Below are 20,221 nucleotides of genomic sequence, written 5' to 3' on the forward strand. Positions count from 1 at the left end.
ACAATTCAGTGGTCTGGGAACCACACTTTGAGTGGCAACACACTGGATAACTCTATCATTGACTTCTATCCATACTCTGTTCTTTATTGAAATGTCCTCTACCATATTCTGGTGAAGGGGGTGAACCTTAAAAGAGATATGTTCTATCTGCTCCAATCTGGACAGGTTGGGGGAGGAGACACTGATACAAGTGGAAACCAATCCATAATCTGGACTTAGCCAATCAACATTTTTCATGAGAATCTGAACTAAAAAATAGCAATGGAACCTCCAAAGCAGTGGTGGGCAGTAGAGCTACAAGATCCATTTTCCTTGAGTTTATCACCCCAAACAAGCTAAACCCTTATGTAAGTTGAAGTTTTAGGGAGCGGTAATCATGATCAAGTTGGTTCTTAGGAAAAAGAATGGAGCAGAGGCACAACATTGATATGAGACAAGAGACTAGGCAGCTTTAGAGTGAGAAGGTCATTATCCCTGACACAACCTTTCAGATTAAATACGCCTGACACTAACATCTGGCCTCTCTGGCCAGCCTTCTTGATGCTCCTCCTCACCTTGACTAAATCACAGTCTTTTGTGTGTGTGTGTGTGTGTTGTGGGGTGGTTCTTGATTTACAAGGATCCTCCAGGAAGCATCCCCTGCCACCTGAGGACATGGATGCCCTCCCAAATACACCTATATCATCCCATAATGTCCAAATCGTAGCACTCACTCATCACCATTTATGACAACCACCATTTGGATGCTTATTTGCCAGGTGCCATATATTCCCTATTAAATACATACATATTTATTTAAAACCAGTTGAAGTTAGATATTCTAGTTACATTTATCGTTATCAATCTTCACTTTTTATTATAAGAAGCTCAAAAGAGTTTAGATAACTCACCCAAGTTCACATAGCTTGTGGCATTGAGGTTTGAGGACACATGCATTTTGCTGTGTATAATGCGCACCCAACTTTTTGGCCCAAACTTTCAGGAAAAAAGTCTTATGTTTTAATTTTTAAATTCAATCATTTATTTATATTTAAAAACAAAACAGATTATTGTATTTGAGGGTATTATTTTGCATATGGATATCATTATTGCTTTTCTAGAGTTACACTTTTAATGCCGAAACATAAATAAAAGAATTAAAAACATTTATATATAGAATTAGTTAACACCCATGTATAATGCGCATCCTTATTTTTCCCTCAAAAATTGGGGCAAAAAGTGCGCATTATACACAGCAAAATATGGTACACAGTCAGCTTCAAAGCTTGTGCTCTTAGATGTTGTGCCTGTTCCTTTCTCCAGACTGTAATCAGTTGCCTCCTCCAGCCTCCACACTATTACCTCGCCTATGTCTTGATCGCTGTATTACCCTGTCTGGTGATTGTTTGATACAGGTTTTTAAAGGTATTCGTTCTCAAAAGTATTTGTTCAATGAATATGGCTGAACATGAGTAAGAAAAGCTATTTGTTGAGCCAATCAACTTTCTAGTAGAAATCGGTAAATGGGTAAAAATTCCTTACGTATCAAAAAGTCCCGAACAAAGAGATCATTTATAAAATATATCTGGTAGATCAGATATGCACCATACCTGATTCTAATCAGTTTTACCAATTCCAAATCTATAGTTTTGTGGTTTTTAGTCCATCCTTTGTCCTAAACTGTTAAGGGGTCACTGGAATCTTTACTTGGACTCTTAAGAGTTCTGTAGCTACACGTGTGAAACACGGGCTCTCCCTGCATACAAACATTGTTAGAGTCCTCCTCAATCTAGGAGCAGACGTGTCCAGGGAAACTAGCCTGGCTGTGTTTGTTTCATATACTTATAAATAGCCCCAAATGCAGAGTAACGCTGTATTGCCTGTGAGGCCTGTCCACCTTCAGTTATCTGGGCTCTGAGATTCAGAGATTGACAAGCGTTCCATGGGGCTGTAAATATGCTTGGTCAACACCAGCACTAGCAGGATTGAATGGACAAGTCGAAGAAGCACCTAGCACTCATGACTGTTTCTGTAAACGACATAGGATCCCAATCACAGGCGTACTAAGAAAACCATATCCTCAATCAAATTGATCAATGACTCCATTCTGTCCAATTGTGCAAAGACGGAGGTGGTTAACACAGGCTGCATGTTTATAAGATGCTTTCAACCAAACGCGAAGCTATCTTCAGAAATGTTCTCTGCTCACGTGGCTCTTGCAGACGCAAATTACTAAAAGGCTGAGAAACGTGCAGCTGGGGAGCCAGTTCCACTGGGAATAAGCTGGCACCTCTAGAAATAAAGCACCGCAGCCAATGCGTCGCCTGGGCAGGTGGGATTGGCAGCCTCGGCCCTGACGTGGTCTGGGCGGGCCGAGTAGGTTTGCGACAGTGGCCGCGGGGCCGGGCTGGAGCATCCGAGCGGCTGGGAGCCTGGACCTGCGCCCGCTCCCTGCCAGCGGGAAGATCTCTTTCTTGCCTGTACCCCCAAGCCTCGGTACCGATTTCGGCGCGGGTGTGGACCCAGGACCCCGGCGATCCCCAGCGCAGCCAGGACTCCTTAGCGCACGGGCGGCGGGGGACACCCAGGTTTGGCCTGTGGGCGCGGGGTTTCCCCGTGGGGTGGCCAGTTTGTGCTGGGCTCAGGTGGGATGGTCTCCTCTGCCCGCTCGGGCAGCAGCTCGTGCAGAGAGCGCAGGACCGCGTTGCCGAAGGCCCGCCAGCCCGCGGGTAGATGCAACAAATGAGGGGGGATCCAAGTTGCTGGCTTTACAGCCGCAGCGCTGCGGGAGGCGTCCGCGGAGCTGTAGGGTCTGCTCCCGCTAGTAACTTCTCTTCTCCCGCCACTGGGGCATTGGGGGTGGGGTGGTGAAGAGGCGCTCACAGTGAATTCTTCCTTGAAAACTTTTCCCCCCTGAGCCTGGCGGTCTGCGTGCCTGCCGGGGCTGGGGGTAGGGTGGGGTGGGGATCACGTGTGGCCTGGGCCGAAGGGAAGCTGACTCGCTCCGCGAGCTTCTGTGCCCTGCGGACCGTGCGGCAGCCAGCGAGCTGCGGGTGGAGGCCGAGATTTGGGGAAGTGGGAGCTGCCCGGGCAGGGACGTCCTGCAGAGAGTTGGCCAAAGGTGTTGCCTTTCACTTCCTTCGGCAGCTACTCAAGATGAGGAGAAGAGTGGGGCTTGGGCGGAGCCGTCTGTTCCCCCGGGTCTGAGCGCCAGCCACCGCCGGGACGTCCGGGACGTACCTGGGGTTCGGCTATGTGTGCCCGGTGACCGGTGCGTGGGGAGCCCCGGACCTGGCACTTCGGGAGGGAATGCTGGCTTGTTTTGAGTGACTTTGGGGAGTGTGAAGAAACCCCAAAATGGAGGACTTTTCTACCAGGACCTACGGCACCAGTGGGCTGGACAACAGACCGCTGTTCGGAGAGACATCGGCCAAGGTGAGTGCGGACCGGGACTTCAGGCCTACGGGTGTGTGTGTGTCTGTCTGCCTTTTTGTCTGCCCTGCCGCCCAGAGTCCCGGCAGGTTCCTTCCGCGCTGCCCCTGAAGGCACTTATAGGAAGAAAGAGCCGGTTCTTCAATCCTGCTTCCCTCTCAAAATGTTTTGTCCTGCCCGTCCGCTCCTTGTTTGGGGCAGGATTGGCCAAGTAGAGTTTTGAAGGCTGGGGATGGAGAAAAGTTCAGAAAATTCTGGGCCGTTGGAGTGCTCAGTGGAGTGCGGAAGCCCCTCTTCTGGAGGAAGGTGGAGAGGGTGTTTGCACACCCGCGTGAGTGCTAACCCTTGAGAGGCCTCAAATGTGCGCAAGAGGCTTCCTGTAAGAAAGGTGTTCTGATTACTGTTTATCGAGAGCCCATTAACGGTTTACTGCTGAGGCAGCCAAGCAAGAAGAGTAAAGATGAGAAATGAGAGTTTCTTGTTGGCATCCATTCCAGGAAATGAACAAAGTGTCTCTGGACCTAAACAAGCTGTGGTACGTTATTTTAGGCTTTTAAAAAGCAAGTTTTTTTGTTCTTTGTTTTTTACAAGCCTAGCCGTGTGATGTCCTGGGCCTGTAATTGACTAGAGCTTCTTTTCCTGTCTTCAGCATTTTTGAGTTTCCTGGCCAAGATTAGCCTGTGTTTTGATTCTTTTTTTTTTTTTTTCACCTAGAAAGTTGCATGGGTGATTTTTGACCCCCTGCCTGACAGATTGTTTTCAGTCTCAAGAAGTAGGGCACATGTACACGTCCAGAGCTCTTTGGATTTCTCAGCTTTGGCAGGGACCTGTGGCAGAAAGGACAGGGAACTTGGACACCCTGCAGTCTGGGGCAGAGCCCTGAGAAGCTGCCTGCCTCCGACAACACTACTACTTTATTTCACTAAAATTCCCTGTTGATTTTACTTTCTCTTACAATGTCTTAGTAAGAAAATGTTTTAAGCTTCAACTCTAGGAAGATGCATCTTGTTTTCTCCTGGCTTTGCACTATATCTCTGCGCACAATGCACCTAGTTTGAGAAGTATGCCTGCAGTCCAGTAGCCAACATTGAGCATTATGCAATAGGCCCTGGGGGTGCAAGGAACCCAGAGGTGGAGGAAATATATAAACTAATGTGATGCAGTTGGATCTGTGCTATGATAGGGCATCCAGGGCGCACTCTGGGGTCAAAGGAGAAGCTGGTCACTTTTGTTTGGGAAGCATAGGGAAGACCCTGTGATAGCTTCTTCATTCAGTCTCTGGTAGTCTTGGGCTCTTAGATCCTAATGCCCGTAAATTGGGGTTTGACTAGAAGAGGATTTGGGGCCTGGAGAGTAGTGGCAACTTGTTGACTGAAGGGGTCAGACCCAGGGCATCTGGCTGCCCAGCTGTTTTGAGAGCTAAGAGGTTCAGTATCTCCCCCATGTGCTTTAGGGCACAGATCGGGAATCTGGGGGATGCAGACTTCTGACCTCATTGAGCCCCATAGCCCCTGAGCACTGAGGTAGATGACTTGGTAATAGATTTGTTCATTTATATAGACACTTAGAAATAATGATGTCTTCTGACTTGCTCAGGCCTAAAGAGTCAATGACTGTAGGTTTCCTATTGCCTGTGATCCATTTGAAGTCCATCCAAAAACTTTGGTATTCCAAATATGTCTGTTTATTGAGTATTTATTTAGTCCAAGAGTATATAGCCCCAACCCTACTTTGGCAGCGTTAGGCATTTTTAACAGTAGTTTCAGCTACTCAGAGCTCCCTTGAGCCCCTCTGTGGGGCTGGCAGAATGATCGGATATAGAAACTTTGTACAGAATGGAGAAAGGAGAGAGACCTCTAGTCTGAGGATATAGAAGACATCATGTTTCCTGTAGGTTGAGGTGCCAGATCGGAAGGAGAGGAATCCATTTTTAAAGGTAGCAGATGCTTTTATTTGAGGACCTGAAGTGGGTGAGGCACAGGAATGGGGCCTCAATAATAAAAGGCTAGGATACATCACAGTGGTGCCATTCCCACGGAGGACAGTCACTGCTAGAGCAGGAGGGATTCCTGGGGACCTTGGGAAAGCCTTCAGTGGCACTCACGTGCCGGTGTTCCCAATTTGCTATCTTTCTGATGCCAGGAAGTTGGATACAACAGCCCCTTTAAGCGGAAACAATATTACTGAACTGCTACTTCTAAGGATAAAAATCCACAAAGGGGAAAACTCACTTCTTATCATGGGGTGACAAATCTTGTGAGCACTTATATTTGCTGTATAACAACTGCCCATACAGATAGCCTCTTAATGTGATTATTTTTTATTTTTTAAATTTATTTTTCAACTATAGTTTACATTTAATATTCTGTATTAGTTTCATATGTACAGCAAAGTGGTTGGTAAATCATATACTTTATCATAAAGTTTACAGAGTGGCCCCTCTCACTGCTTCGAGTACCTGCCTGGCCCCATACCTATTTATCTCGATGTTATTGACTGTATTCTCTATGTTGTGATCTACATCTCTGTGGCTATTCCGCAACTACCAATTTGTACTGCTTAATCCCTCAGTTTTAAATTGAGAAAGGACTAGACCTTTAGGTCCAGTGCCTAACTTTAAGGCAAAGATGACTGAAGCCCACAGAGCAGAGAGGAGCCTGAGGGAAATTGTGTTTGCTTAGTGTCAGCCACATGCTAGGCATTCAGCTTTCCTTTGTTTGATCCTCAGATTCCTTTGTAAGATGAGCATTGCTATCCCTATTTTAGAACTGAGGAAGCTAAATGCAAAGCAGGTTACTTGTTCAGTCACACAACTAGTTCTCTCGTAAGGTTTCACCAATTTTTTTTCATGAGTTGACAGGGGTAGTATATTCTGCTCCTGTGCTGCATACTTCTGAAGGCACTCGAGACATTCCATACCTATTGCCCTCCCACAGGAGATGGGTGAAGTGGTCACCCAAAGTCACAGTGCGAGTGAAAGAGAGTGGAATCTACTATAGAACAATATGTATGTAACCCAGTGGGCCTTCAGCAGCACCCTCCTGGGCAGTGCCTGAGAGAACTTGTCTCCCTCTGTACACGCTGCACAGAATGATTGCAGTCACTGAACTCCAGATGTATTCAACCTTTAGTGTGGTATTTAGGAAAAACTTGACAGCTAGAGTCATGGAACAAAAGGCAAAGGGCACCAGTTCTCTATCGTTATGTAAAGATCTAAGGCATAGTAGACAAAAAGGGGAAGATGTTCAGTTTTTCTAGGAAATATATTCTTCATTCCTTGATACCTTTGGGTTAACATATTGCTAGGTGGACTATCTTATATATACATCCTGGTCAGAATGTCTAGATGCTTTTTTCACCTGTTTTTATCTGTCCCAAGTACCTCTCTTTCAGGAGAAAAACAAACGTGGCGCCAATACCACAGTAACAAAATGTATCTGAGGTTTTTAAGCTTGTGCTTTAGCCTAGCATTTTCTAAAGAAGCACTATCCAGTAGAAATAAAATGTGAGTCACATATGTGATTTTAAATATCTTAGTAGCCATGAAGAACAGATGAAATTAATTTTAATTTCATACATCCAGAATATTGTCATTTTAGTATATAATCAAAATCCAGTGATTTCATTATGTCATCAATATAAAAAGTGGAGGTATTTTTACAGTTTTTTTTTTCACACTAAGCCTTCGAAATCCAGAATGTGTTTTTCACTTACAGCCTTTCTCAGTTTGGACTAGCCCCATTTCAGCTGCTCAGTAACCACGGGTAGCTAGAGTACTTACTATCCTGTTGGGCAGCGCAGTTGTAAAGCAAGTGAATTATTAGTTGTGGTGGTTCCATAGCCCATGTTCTTTATCTTACCATGAGACTCCTCAGAGCATTTAATATGCTAATTTTCATTGGTACTCTAGTTGCAGAGGGTGGGAAAGTTGTGCTTTTTGTACTGTTTTGGTGACAAAGTTGTTTAGCACTGGCACGATGCCCTACCTAGTTCTTTTACTCCCCCTCCCTACCAGGAACATTCGTGAGACAAGTTTCTACGCTACACTTGGTAGAAGGTAGTATAAACTGGTTGGTTTCCTGACCATTGTACTGATTTTCACTGATCACCAAATATGTGAGTCATCCTTTAAGAAGGGTGGTGACAGTTTTTGTCCCTTTATTCCTACTTGGATATGATGTAATAACAGTGAGTGACTTTGGAGGAAGGCACATAGATTGCACTCATGGGATATTAGGGTGGGAGAAGCTCTGTGTAAGGGGCAAGGTTGTGGGCCCCGAGGCTCAGATCTTTGGTTCCAAGGCAAAAGTTCTACTACTGAAGGACTTCTCTTGCACTCTCCTTTTCCTGTGAAAAACAAAGGTGTAAAACAAGATCTTTTTCTGACCTGTAGTTCAATTCAGGGAGTTCAAACTCGGGCATTTGCCTTCTGCTACTGCAAGAGTACTACTACTTGTTGCCTTTTGGAAAGCGGGGAGGGTACGGGGATTGCTGCTTTATAAGAACAAAGCCGTGGTTCCAGTTGTTGTGTCTGCCAGCCGCATATCCCAAAACCCCCAAAGGCTGTCCTCCCAGGAGTATGGATTTCTAGCTTCTTTCCTTTGACAGTGCTTCTGGTGATCCCCAGAGAAGAGCTAGTCACCCAGAGGACCAGATCAGTTGTCCCCTTGCCTCTCATCCAGCCTGCCAAACCACTTTAGTGGTTGTTGTTCTTTTTGCTGGAGAAACAGTTCAGGCTGATAAGATGCCATGATTTTTTGTTTTTTTCCTACTCTAGTAAATGTTTTGTCCTCACCCACAGACCAAAGGACTAGGGAGGAGCTCTGGGAATTGGGCTCAGGTATTTGTATTGTGTTGGCCACAAAGACTATATGGCTTTTTCCATAAAATAAAAGATACATTTTTCATCTTCACCAATAACTTTATTGATTTGAATATTTTGAGTATGCTGGCTATCTCCTGTGTGGTATAACATTGATTGTTCTCAATTAATGTCTTGATTGGATCGCTATCAACTTCAACTACCGGACTGTGGAGCATCATCCAACGAGAAATCTCTAGCACGAAACTTGACAAACCACTTTTGACACGTTTGATCAATAACAATCACAGCATCTTCTCCATACACTATACAAATCTTTCTTTTGTGTTTAAGTTGTATTTTTACCTTCCTTGAAATAATAAAGCATAAAATGCTGAGAAAGTTGTGTTTTTCTGCCATCTTCAGTATTAAAATACAAACATTAATCAATTTTGATAAATTTTTAAAATTTTTTAAATTTTTATTGGTTGTTCCTAATTCTATCAGAATTATATTTCTTTTTAAAAATTGATTATGCTATTACAGTTGTCCCAATTTTTCCCCTTTTGCCCTCCTCTACCCAGCACCTACTACTCCCTCAGGCAGTCCCCCACCATTGTTCATGTGCATGGGTCAGGCCTATAAGTTTTGTGGCTATTCCATTTCCTATACTGTAGGGTACATCCCCGTGGCTATTTTAAAAGCACATATTTGCACTTCTTAATCCTCTTACCTCTCACCCAGTCCCCTACACCCCCTTCCCATCTGGCAACCATTAAAACACTATCCATATCCATGATTCTGTCTCTGTTCTTCTTGTTTGCTTACTTGTTTTTTAGATTTGATTGTTGATAGATATATATTTGTTGCCACTTTGTTGTTCATAGTTTTAATCTTTTTCTTAAATAAGTCCCTGTAATATTTCATATAATAATGGTTTGTTGATGATGAACTCCTTTAGTTTTTTCTTGTCTGGGAAGCTCTTTATCTGCCCTTTGATTCTAAATGACATGTTTACTGGGTAGAACAATCTTGGCTTTAGGTCCCTACTTTTCATGACTTTCAATGTTTCTTGCCAGTCCCTTTTAGCCTGCAAAGTTTCTTTTGAGAAAGAAAAAGCTGATAGTCTTACGGGAACTCCCCTGTAGGTAACTAATTGTTTTTTTCTGGCTGCTTTTAGGATTCTCTGTCTTTAACTATGATGTGTCTTGGAGTGGGTCTTTTTGTGTCCATCTTGTTTGGGACTCCTGTGCTTCCGGGATTTGAATGTTTGTTTTCTTCACCAAATTAGGGCAGTTTTCTTTCATTATTTTTTTCAAATAGATTTCCATTTTCTTGCACCTTCTCTTCTTTTGGCACACCCTGTGGTGTGAATGTTGGACCTCTTGACATTGTCCCAGAGGCTGCTTATACTTTCCTCATTTTTTTGGATTCTTTTTTCCTCTTATTGTTTTGCATGACAGTTTTTTGCTTCCTTATGTTCCAAATCATTGATTTGATTCTTGGCTTCATCCACTCTTCTTTTGTTTACCTGTAAACTGTTCTTTGTTTCATTAATGCATCCTTTGTTTCTGACTGGATCTTTTTTATGCTGTTTGAGGTCCTCAGTAATTTCCTTAAGTATCTCAGTAATCAGTGATTTGAAATCTGCATCTGAGAGATCGCTTATCTCCATTTTGTTTAGTTCTTTCTCTGAAGTTTTGATCTGTTCTTTCATTTGGGCCACATTCCTTTGTCTCCTCATTTTGGCAGCCTCCCTGTGTTTGGTTCTATGTGTTAGGTAGAGCTGCGCTGACCCCCATGTCTCAGTGGTGTGGCCTAATGTAGTAGGTGTCCTGTAGTGTCCAGTGGCACAGCCTCCCCTATCACTGAAGCTGGGTACTCAAGGTGTACCTTTCATGTTGTCTGAGTACTCCCTCCTTGTGTAGTTGAGCCTTGGTTACTGTTGGCAGGTCAATGGGAGGCTAGGCCCATCAGCTGCAAGGACTGCCTGTGACCATTGACCCCCAACCTCCACCCTCCATGGAGGATCAGCTGTGCAGGGGCAGGCTGGTCGTGCTCTGACATGGTCTGTAGCTGTCCACTGGGTTCACAGGCTCTGGGGTTTCCCTGGTAGTGCAGGCCAAGGTCACCCACCTGTGTTCTGCCTGGGGCCACCCTGCTTGAGCTATAAAGTAAATTGAGATGGCTGCTGCTTGTAGTGGACTTGGAGATTCCCAGGGGAAGCCAAGTTGTGGGTCTAGGCTGGCTGCTGCTATTGCTGGGCCTGGGGCTCACTTAGCAAGAAGTACAAGGGCTGGGGCTTACTGAGGCTGGCTGTTGCTTGTTTGACAGGATTTGGGAAGTTGTGAAACCTGAGCCAAGACCAGCCATTCATATGGAAAAGTCACTTTTAACAGCTTGGGTGGTTCCATAAGTTGGGTGGGACAGAGTCTCAGGGGATCTCCAGGGCTGGGCAAACAATGTTAGCCAGGTTGATGGAGTCTCCGGTATGGCACCTGCCTGTCAGCTCTGTGGTTCTGTGAGGGGAGAGCTCAAAAAAGAATAGTGACCTCTGCCCACCTTTCTGTCTGGGAGAAAGCTGTCCCCCAGCTCTTGCCTTGATGCCAGACACTTCGTTTCTTCCCTGTATGTCACTGGTGCCTTTCAAGCTGCTACTCTAGTGCTGGAGCTCAGAGGGAATGAGTCTGATTATGTCCATCTGTGGGTTCTTTAAGGGGAACTGCTTGGGACTCTAGAAGTTTCTTCCTCCAAATTAATCCTCACTTTTTTTGCAGCCAGAAATTATGGGGACTTATTTTCTTGGCATTGGAACCCTGGGCTCGGGGGCCTGGTGTGGGGCTAGTACTCCTTGCTCCTGAGATATCCCTCTGGAATTTTTATCTACCACACTCAGATAAGGGCCAGCCCATGTCGGCCCCTCCTAACAGTCTGGATGGATGTGGTTTCTTTAATTCCCTAGTTATCGGACTTCTGTTCAAGTTAATTTCTGATGGTTCTGTATTTTAGTTGTAATTTTGATGTGGTTGCCTGCATTCTTTGGAGATCCTGAACCAGCAGTGATAGATGGGGGCCTGGTGTTCAGAAGCCTGGAATGCTGATACTGAAACAGGAAGTGGTGCTTCAGGCTCTCCTGCAGCTGAAGTCCTCACTCCCCCTGCTGAGCTTCAGCATAAAGGCCAGGAGTAAATGTAATACAGTATTGTATAAAAACATTTAATCTGAGGCCTGCCTTTTCTTAAGTGGCTGGACTGCTGAGTTTTCTCTGTAGGCAGGGTTTTTGCAGGTCTGTGGTAATAGGCTGAGTCTAATGAATTGAGTCATTTTTTTCTTAGGGTCTCTCCATTGGCCATACATAGGTACAGTGACCATGTTTTCTGAACTACCATAGGGACATGTGGGTTGACAAACTTGAGTGTTTTGTGGGAATATGGAATACATATGAAATGAGGCCTGCCCTAGAAATTGGGGCCAGGGTACTCAGCTCCCACTCATCTCTGAGGAGCCTAATCTGTCATTGGTAAGATGCCCATTAGATGTAGTAGAAGTAACACTAATACCATATTAGCAACTACTTACAGGCCTCTATTAAATGTCAAGTTAACTCTGTTCTGGGCACTTGATATGTATTATCTCCTAATCCTTAACAGCAACCCTGCATATTCGACCACTGTAGAAATAGGGAAATTTAGGCTTAACAGTTAAGTGACTTTTGCAAGGTAGGCATGTGGTAGGAGAGGAACTTGAAGTTAGGTCTGTCATACTCCTGACCCACGGCCCTTTAATGTACCTCTCATCTGAAGGTCAGCACATAGAAGTCTCCATTTGCTATGGGTACCACCTCCAGGGATCCTTTGCCCCTTCAACATTGGAGTAGGTGTGTTTTCTGTTTTTACTGTGATTTGATTTCCATAAGTGGTGCTTCAGTGAAAAGGATATATTTCAAGTGCATGTATCTGTGAGAAGGAGAATCTGACAGAATGGATTTACAAAAACATTCACAACTGACAGCACTTCGAAATGTGAATCTGTGCTATAAGGGAAGCATTTAAAATTGTCCATGCACTACCTTTGTTTAGGTAGAAATGAGGGAAAACTTGGAGTTCAGGGCTCCAGGCCCTGAAGGTCACGGTGCCCTCAGAGTTTGGGCGTGTGTGCCTGCATTCTTGTAAATCCTTTCTCAAGCGTCCTCTGGCACCACTTAGTCTGGTGTTTCTTTGGCAAGTCTTGGAACAGTCGCACCTGTGATCAGAGAAAAGGTGTTCTCTCACTGTCCACAAGGGATGGCCTGGTGACAGTGTGAGGGGAAGCTGCGGCTTAGGCAGAGCCGTGTATGTCTGGAGGAACTAGGTCCAACCCACTGGCAAGGCCTGAGGTTTCTGGCTGCAGCTGGGCCCAAACCTTCTCCTGCATTTCACATCCTCTCAGTAGGTTTCTTCTGAGAGGGCTGCCCATGAGCCATCTGACAAGTTTCCCCCTGTGATTTGGAAGGAGAAAAGGAAAACCATTTCTGAGAATTGTCCTTTTATTTATGGTATGTGGGACCTGAGTTTGAGCGAGAAATATAGTATGTGTGATGCAAAATCGCAAACTTGTTGGATGTGGCTCAAGGGTCTGAGTCACTCCCTCCAGGTTAAGGGAAGGTTGTGCCCTTTGGACAGTCACACGCTGAATAGATTACCCTGCCTCTCCCTCACAAGGGAAGGCAGTCACTGTCTTCAAAGACCTGAAGAAGCGTGGGTTAAGGATAATAAGTACTGAACATAAAAGTCCTTTCATGAGTCCTTTCATGAAAGGATGAGCCAAGTGCCTGGGGGTCTGAGAAAGGAAGTGAGTCTCTTGGAGACATCAGGATCAGAGGCCTTTTGAATCTTAGACCTAGAAGTAGGAGTAAGATTTTTGACAGGAGGAGGTGACGGGAACCCCAAGCTGGAGGTCCAGCTTGTGTCAAAGTGGTGGGAGCAGGAGAGTACAGGAAGTGGCGAGGGAATGCTAGTGTTCCATTGTGATTGGAGTCAGGAACTTGGGCTGCACGGTCCCAGGAGAGGCGGGGCTGGGTGAAGAGCTTTGAGTGCTGTGCTGAGCAGTATGATTCTCTTCTGGAGGCTGTAGGTTGTGGAGTGTGCATGCATTTTTTTAAATTCAATTATTAATCATGTGAATACTGTATCCCAGAAAAGGTGCCCTGTGCTGGATAGTGTATCTTCTCTCATGGAGCATATATGTACTGCAGGAAAGATAGAAGGGCATTAAACAGATCCCTGTTCTTCTTCCTTCTTTCCTTATTAAGCTTCAGCTGTCCTGGCCACCTTTTTTTCCTTCTAATTCCCAAGCTCACTTCTGCATCAGGGCCTTTGCCCTCGCTGTGTTGGCTTGTTTGCAATACCCTTATCCCAGATCCTTGCATGTCTCATTTCTTTTTCTTATGAAGGCCTCTGCTCAAATGTTGCATTCCCAGAGGGGATTCTTTTGACTAAAACTAAGCCCCCCATCCCCACCCTGGTTACTTTTCTTTTACCTTGTTTTTTTTTCTTCCTAACACTTAGCATGTAAAAAGAGTAGAGAATGAACGCTTAACATCAAAGTTGGAAGCAGGATGGGTGGAAGAAGACTCTTCTAATGTTGGAGGGACTTGAGATTTTTGGTCCATAAAAACTCCATGGGGGAGAAATTCAACAGAGATGAGGATGGAAACAATTACCACATTTTTAGGACTGTAAGATGCACTGGACCATAAGATATACCCAGGTTTTAGAGGAGGAAAATAGGAAAAAAATTTTTGAAGCAAAAAATGTGGTAAAGTATTTAATAACCTGTGACCCCACTCCACTGCTACCCCCCCCCCGCCCCGGCCCATGAGCCAGATAAGTTACATTCAGACTTTAAGATGCACCCCCATTTCCTCCCAAATTTGGTCGGAAAGTGTGTCTTATAGTCCAAGAAATATGGTAATCGAGCCAGGGAAAGGGTGCAACATTGGCAGAGAAGCTGGTCACCTTTTGGTCCTCTTCAAGCTATAAGGAATGAAAATGTGGGAGGAGTTTTCTTCTTCTTTGTGTGCCCCCCCGGCTAAGAATTCCTGCTAGTGCACAGTCTTCAGGAGTGGGGTTGGGAACCTGAGTTGAGGTGGAGCTTCTAACCGCTTTCTGGGGAGAAATGGGAACAGTCAACCCAAAATAATAGGCCATGGAAACACAGTGAAAGCCCAGCCAAAAACAGGAATTTGTTGTAAACTCAGTTTGTGCTTTTGGCTAATATTTGAGCATCTGATCCATGTTGGGCACAGTGATAGGGAGAGGGAAAGAGCCACTGCCACTCCCCACCAACACAGTGATGCCTTCATACAATCTCCACTCCAGGTAGTGGCAGCTCTCTCTGTCACGTGGCTTGGTTTTGTCTGGGTTAGAAAAATGTGCTCCAGCCCTGGCTGGTGTGGCTCTGAATTGAGCGCCAGCCTATGAACTGAAAAATGTGCTTCTGCCTGTGGGTGGGTGCAGGCCCGTGCCGGGGTGCACAGCCTGGAGAGTGCAGCATTGGGCTGGATTCTAGCCACACAGCCATGTGCAGGGGCCCAGAATCCAACAGTGAACAAGGCATACATGGCCTTTAGCCTCCTAGATGTCATAGTGCACAGGAGGAGACAGATGAGTAGATTGGCAGTTAAGTGAGGACAGTTTAAACGGCTTCACAGTGAAACTTAGCACCAAACCAAACCAAAGAGCAGATGAACACATCCACCAGGAAGACTTCCGTGTGTTGCTGAAACTGCTGACTCCACTGTTGGAGATTGGTAGGGAGGCCCTCAGGTCAGAGATTGGGGTGATGTCAGTGGTTGTGGGCGAAGACCAGACTTGGGCAGTAGAGGAGAGGGTTGGAGGAAGAGGGATTTGGCAAAGCAGGTGTTGAGATAATCGAGGTAACTGAGAAGAGGAAGGGAAGAAGTTGACATGAGACGGCCTGGGGACATATGTTTCAGAATTTGAAGATAATCTTATTCCATCCCGGCTGTGCTAACTAAGTACAACAGACTGGCTGACTTAAACAATAAGCATCTCTTCCTAATGGTGCTGGAAGCCTGAGGTCGGAGGTGCCAGTGTGATTGGGTGAGGTTCCTCTCCTAGGTTGAAAGTGGTTAGGGAACTCTCTCGAGCCTTTTTTATATGGGCACTAATCCCATTTATGTGGTCTCCTCCCTGATAGCCTAAGCACCTCCCGACACCCCACCTCCTAATACTGTCACACCGAGCTTTAGGATCTCAACATTTGAATTTAGGAGCGAGTACACAAACATTCACACCACAGCAGAGGATGTTACTGAAGTTGCCCTCTCAGGCTGGCCTGGGGAGCAGCAGGGAGTGCCTTGCCCCTGACTCCAGGCCCAGTGAATGTGGAATGAGACGTGGGCAGCAGGGGCTCTTCTGGGGAGAGTGTTCAGGGACCGAGGTCACACAGGTAGTGTGGTCCAGGAAGCAGTGCACCGGCAGGGCGCAGGTTTCCAGCGTGGTGGCGAGGGGGGTTTGGCTGACGGGGCTTGCAGGTGTGGCGTGTGGAGACGACCCGATAGGACTGAGAGCGCCTGGGGAAGGGATGTGGGTTTATAGGGCTACCCGTGTCGTTGCAGAGAAAGTTAGAAGTAAAACTAAAAGTGGAATTTTCGTTGTTACCCCAACCCCTGCCCTCACCTTCTCTCCAGGGTATGGAAGGGAACGTCTTTGTGGCTTTGACCATGCAAGGCTTTTCTTCTCTGCGAGGAGCTTTTTCGGTTTTGCTTTGCTTCTCCTTGGGAGTTCTTTAGCAGGAGTTGCTCTTGTGCCTCTGAAACCTGTGCTTGGTCCTGCTGCAGCAGAACACGAGTAACTGGGCTTGTACTCAGGCTGGGAAACCTGCCCCTGGATGTTCCCCGGGGTTCGCTATTAATATTTCTGTGGAATCCGTGGAGCTGAGCCTGGGAGACTCTGTTCGGATGTTGGGCCTTTGCAGTTGGCAGAAACATGATCTTCAGGATGGCAGGCCCGGCCCTAGCTGCTGTGCTATTGGGTGACTGGTGTGGAGCAGCAAGGCCACCCGCAGTTCTGCCAGGAAGGTGAGAATTCTGACAAGCCAGGCACCAGGGGAGCAATGAGAGTAGCCTGTGTCAGTGAGAGGCACTGTAAGGAAAATGCTGTTGGCTACTTCTGTTTATGATTCTCTCATTTCACCAGGCATTGCAGGGCAAGTGCCAACAGTGTACCAGTCTGCCAGTCTCTAGGGAAAACAAGCAGGCTGTCTCCCCCATCCTCAAGGAACTGCCAGTCCTAATTAAAGAGGCAGGTCACACATTTTATTTTGGTGCAAGAAAGGTAATGTGGGCAATGTGATCTTGAAGCCCTGAGACAGGAACACCTGTCATCCTGAGAGGAGGGTCCTGAGGCTGCTGGCGTCTAGAAGGTACTTGCCCTGGAAGTGAGGTCTGAGTTGTAGGATGAGCCGTCCCATTGGGAGTGTGGCATGTCAGTCATTCCATCTCCATCCCACTCTCAGGAATATGATGCCTTCAGCTTTTCTGTGGATCAATATAAGAAATGACTGTGTGTGAAGTAGCTGCATTTTCTGTTCCTGTGTTTGCACAGACCCATGCAACATACTCAGGAGACTCAGTTAGACTCAGGAGAAGTTTGCCTCTTCTCTCGATCCAGTGTGCTTATTTTTATTGGGAAGAACTTGTTAACCCCCTTGTACTTCCTGCTTAGCTGCCAGGAGTCTTCATACTAGCATTTGAGCTTAAAGCAGAAGTTTTCTTTAGCGAACATTTTCCTGTAAAACCTTTCCATTTCCAAAACCCCCTTAGAAATCATTTCTTGCCTTTTTTATTGTTGCTTAAATGGGTAAGGGCTTTACTGCAGTAGCACATGTCCTCAGCTCTCAGCTGGGCCAGTGTCGCTGGCCCCCAGATCACCCTCTGTGTATCAAGCAAGCACTTAGAAGAAGGGGTGTAAGAGTGGGAGGTCCACCAAAGTTAACTGCTGTTACTTTGGCCTGGATTCATGGTTACTTTGATAGTAGCAGGTCTGAATCCAAGGCTTTGACTTGGAGAAAGAAAACTTTATGAGAAACCCTTCTGCCATATTCCAAATTTTGGGTTGGCCAAAAAGTTTCTTTAGTTTTTTTCTGTATGATGTCTTGAGTGGTGCTTAGTTTTTAACTTCATTTGAAGCAATTTTGTTAGATTGTATTGTGACAGCTGTCATATCTATCTGTGTGCATTTAAAAAAAACTTATTCAAAATTGGTGAATTTTTGTGCAGCCATTTTAATATTGAAGGTGGAAGAAGATACCCGGCATTTTTGGTGTATTATGCTTTATTTCAAGAAAGGTAAAAGTGCAACTGAAACGTAAAAAAAGATTTGTGCGCGTATGGAGAAAGTGCTGTGACTGATCATGTTAAAAGAGGTTTCCTAATAAGTTTCTTGGGGCTATTAACATTTTGGCCAAATGATTCTTTGCTGTGGGGCTGTCTCATGCATTAGAAGATATTTAGCAGCACTTCTGGCCTCTACCCACTAGATGTTAATAGTGGGAGACAGCCAACATACTCAAAATACACAAATCAATGAAGTTATTGGTGAAAATGAAAAATGTGTCTTTTATTTTATGGAAAAAACTAAATGGACTTTTTGGCTAACCCAAAAGTTCATCCCATCTTGGGAGACCTAGAGAGACTGCATTAATAAAGTAACTGATATTCATGCAGATGTCTTAGAATTCCATTTGGTGAACTTTCTAGAAGGAAAGCAGGACAGTAGTCATTAAAGTTTAGATAGATTTTCATGAGTGATTAAAACCAGTTGCCGTATTTTTTGGACCATAAGACACACCTAGGTTTTAGAGGAAAATAGGAAAGAAAATTTTTGAAGCAAAAAATGTGGTAAAATATTTAATAACATAAATAGCATATTTCACCAGTGTAAATGTAAACAGAACTCAACAGCAGCATTAACCACCATTATTCCTCCCAAATTTGGGGGTGGGGGTACGTCTTATAGTCAGAAAATATGGTAGGTTTTACATGGGTTAGTCCAACAATCTGGAAAAAAAAATCACGAGGAAATCTTCATTCCTGGAAGGTAAACACTCCACTGAAGTACCTTACTAACAGGCTTTTGAGGCATCACCTGCCACTTGGTATCCTTGTCCAGACCAGCAGTAGCATTCTAGGTTGCTCTTCCAGGGAGGAGTTTAAATGGGATCTGCTCTATTGGCTTTGGCTGCTGCATCCTACCTCCATCACTTAGTGCTACTGAGAACTTGGGTGAGTTTTCAACATCCTTGAGCCTCTTCTACCATCTGTAAAGTAATTCATAATACCATTTCATCCCAGGATTTTTAAAGAAAAGACATGCAACAACTTCTGGCATAATTACTATCCCTTTACCATTATTACTTCTGCCGGCTTTGATCCTGGTTGGCAACTTGTTGTTCGGAGACTAGTAATTCTTGGCCACCTGTCACCTGAACATCTTCATTGGCTTCTTTCTGTTGGTAAGAGGACTTTTGGGATGCATGCAGATTTTTGTAAATTTGCAAGTTCCTGGAGTTGATGGGAGCAGATATTCTTGACTTTTCAGAATAGACCATAAGGGTTTAGTTAAACCTTTTTCACAAGGCAAAAACAGTGGTAACAGATTGTCTGTGTACACATTTGTGTTAAATGCACACACGTAAAATTTGTCTTGTGTGGGAATAATTATGATCAGTGATTTGCCCATATCTCTTCTCTAAAAATGGTCATAATTTCAGTCCTGGCTTGTGTGGCTCAGTGCTTTGAGTGCTGGCCTGTGAACCAAAAAGTTGCTGGTTTGATTCCCAGTCAGGCACACACCTGGGTTGTGGGTCAGGTTCCCAGTTGCAGGCCTGTGAGAGGCAGCCAATTGACATTTCTCTCCCTTTCTTCCTCCCTTCACCTCTCTCTAAAAATAAATAGATTTTAAAGAATGATTTTAATTTTAGACTACTGTGTACTGTGTAGGCTTCTATAGCTGAGGCAGTGATATGATTTGGTCTGAGCTTTCCTAGTTTATTAAGGGCGTGGCTGGTGTTCAGTTCTTTGTTCTCTGTATCATTTGAATTGCATGGCCTTGCTGTGAGAGGGAGGTTTGTTCAGGCATTCTCCATATAGTACTTGACTTTCCTTCCTCTTCCTCTCTGTACCTTGCTTGTCTCTTAACTTTGGATTTTCTTTAAGTGCAGTTTGGAAATATTCAGCAACATTGTTCAGTTGCTACTCTGTGTTTGTTCCTGTACCCTTGCCATCTCTGAGCTTTTTTATTCCTTATCTTGCGCCCTTTTCTGCTGAAACTTTACCAAAAAAATCTGTAAGACTACTGATTCACTACTCACTTTTGACTTCTCAGAGATAAGATACTTGGCCTAACAGTAGTGTTTGCTACTTAGGTCTTAAACCCTTGTGACCTTATTCTGTAAGCTCTGTAAGTAACTGCTATCAACCGTGTGTGTGTGTGTGTGTGTATGTATATGTGTGTATATATATATACACACACACACACACACACACATACATATATACATATATTTACATTATATATATATAATATATATATTATATATATAATGTAAAACAGTATCATATTAGTAACATACAGGGATGGGCAAAAGTAGATTTACAGTTCATTTGGAAAACAGTGATGTTTTGCATACTAACAACTGTAAACCTTTTACCCCACCCTATATATAAAGTATTTATAAACATATACGTGTGATATATACACACATATATGTATATATACACACACACATAAAATTTTCTCCTATATATAAACTTTTCAGTTCCTATATCTGAAACTAAACTTAACCGGTGACCCTGATTTAGGAATCCCATTTCAAAATTGCGTCTAACTTGTTGTTTTAGGCAAATATTTAATCACAACTGGGACTAAATTTACCTTAACGTGTACACTTAAGATTGGATTAGAGCAGCTTTTTAAACCACTATGGAGCTTGTTGGGGCAGGGA

At 44.6% G+C, this 20,221-nt stretch overlaps 1 protein-coding gene across 2 annotated transcripts in view; it reads left to right on the forward strand.

Moving 5' to 3' along the window:
- Positions 1-20,221, forward strand: part of TMEM243 (transmembrane protein 243) — a 75,086-nt gene that overhangs the window by 51,029 nt on the left and 3,836 nt on the right. Inside the window, exons 1-2 of one of the 2 annotated variants that reach the window (XM_045827094.1) lie at positions 2,331-2,567; positions 3,127-3,414. In XM_045827094.1, the coding sequence (XP_045683050.1) occupies positions 3,337-3,414 (78 nt within the window). In that variant the 5' untranslated portion in view covers positions 2,331-2,567; positions 3,127-3,336. Of the gene's footprint in view, positions 1-2,330; positions 2,568-3,126; positions 3,415-20,221 lie in introns of those variants that run through there. The other variant, XM_045827096.1, reaches the window with a different exon arrangement.

Source organism: Phyllostomus hastatus, unplaced genomic scaffold, assembly GCF_019186645.2.
Source record: "Phyllostomus hastatus isolate PE091 unplaced genomic scaffold, TTU_PhHast_1.1 phas_scaffold_78, whole genome shotgun sequence".
Lineage (NCBI taxonomy): Eukaryota > Metazoa > Chordata > Mammalia > Chiroptera > Phyllostomidae > Phyllostomus > Phyllostomus hastatus.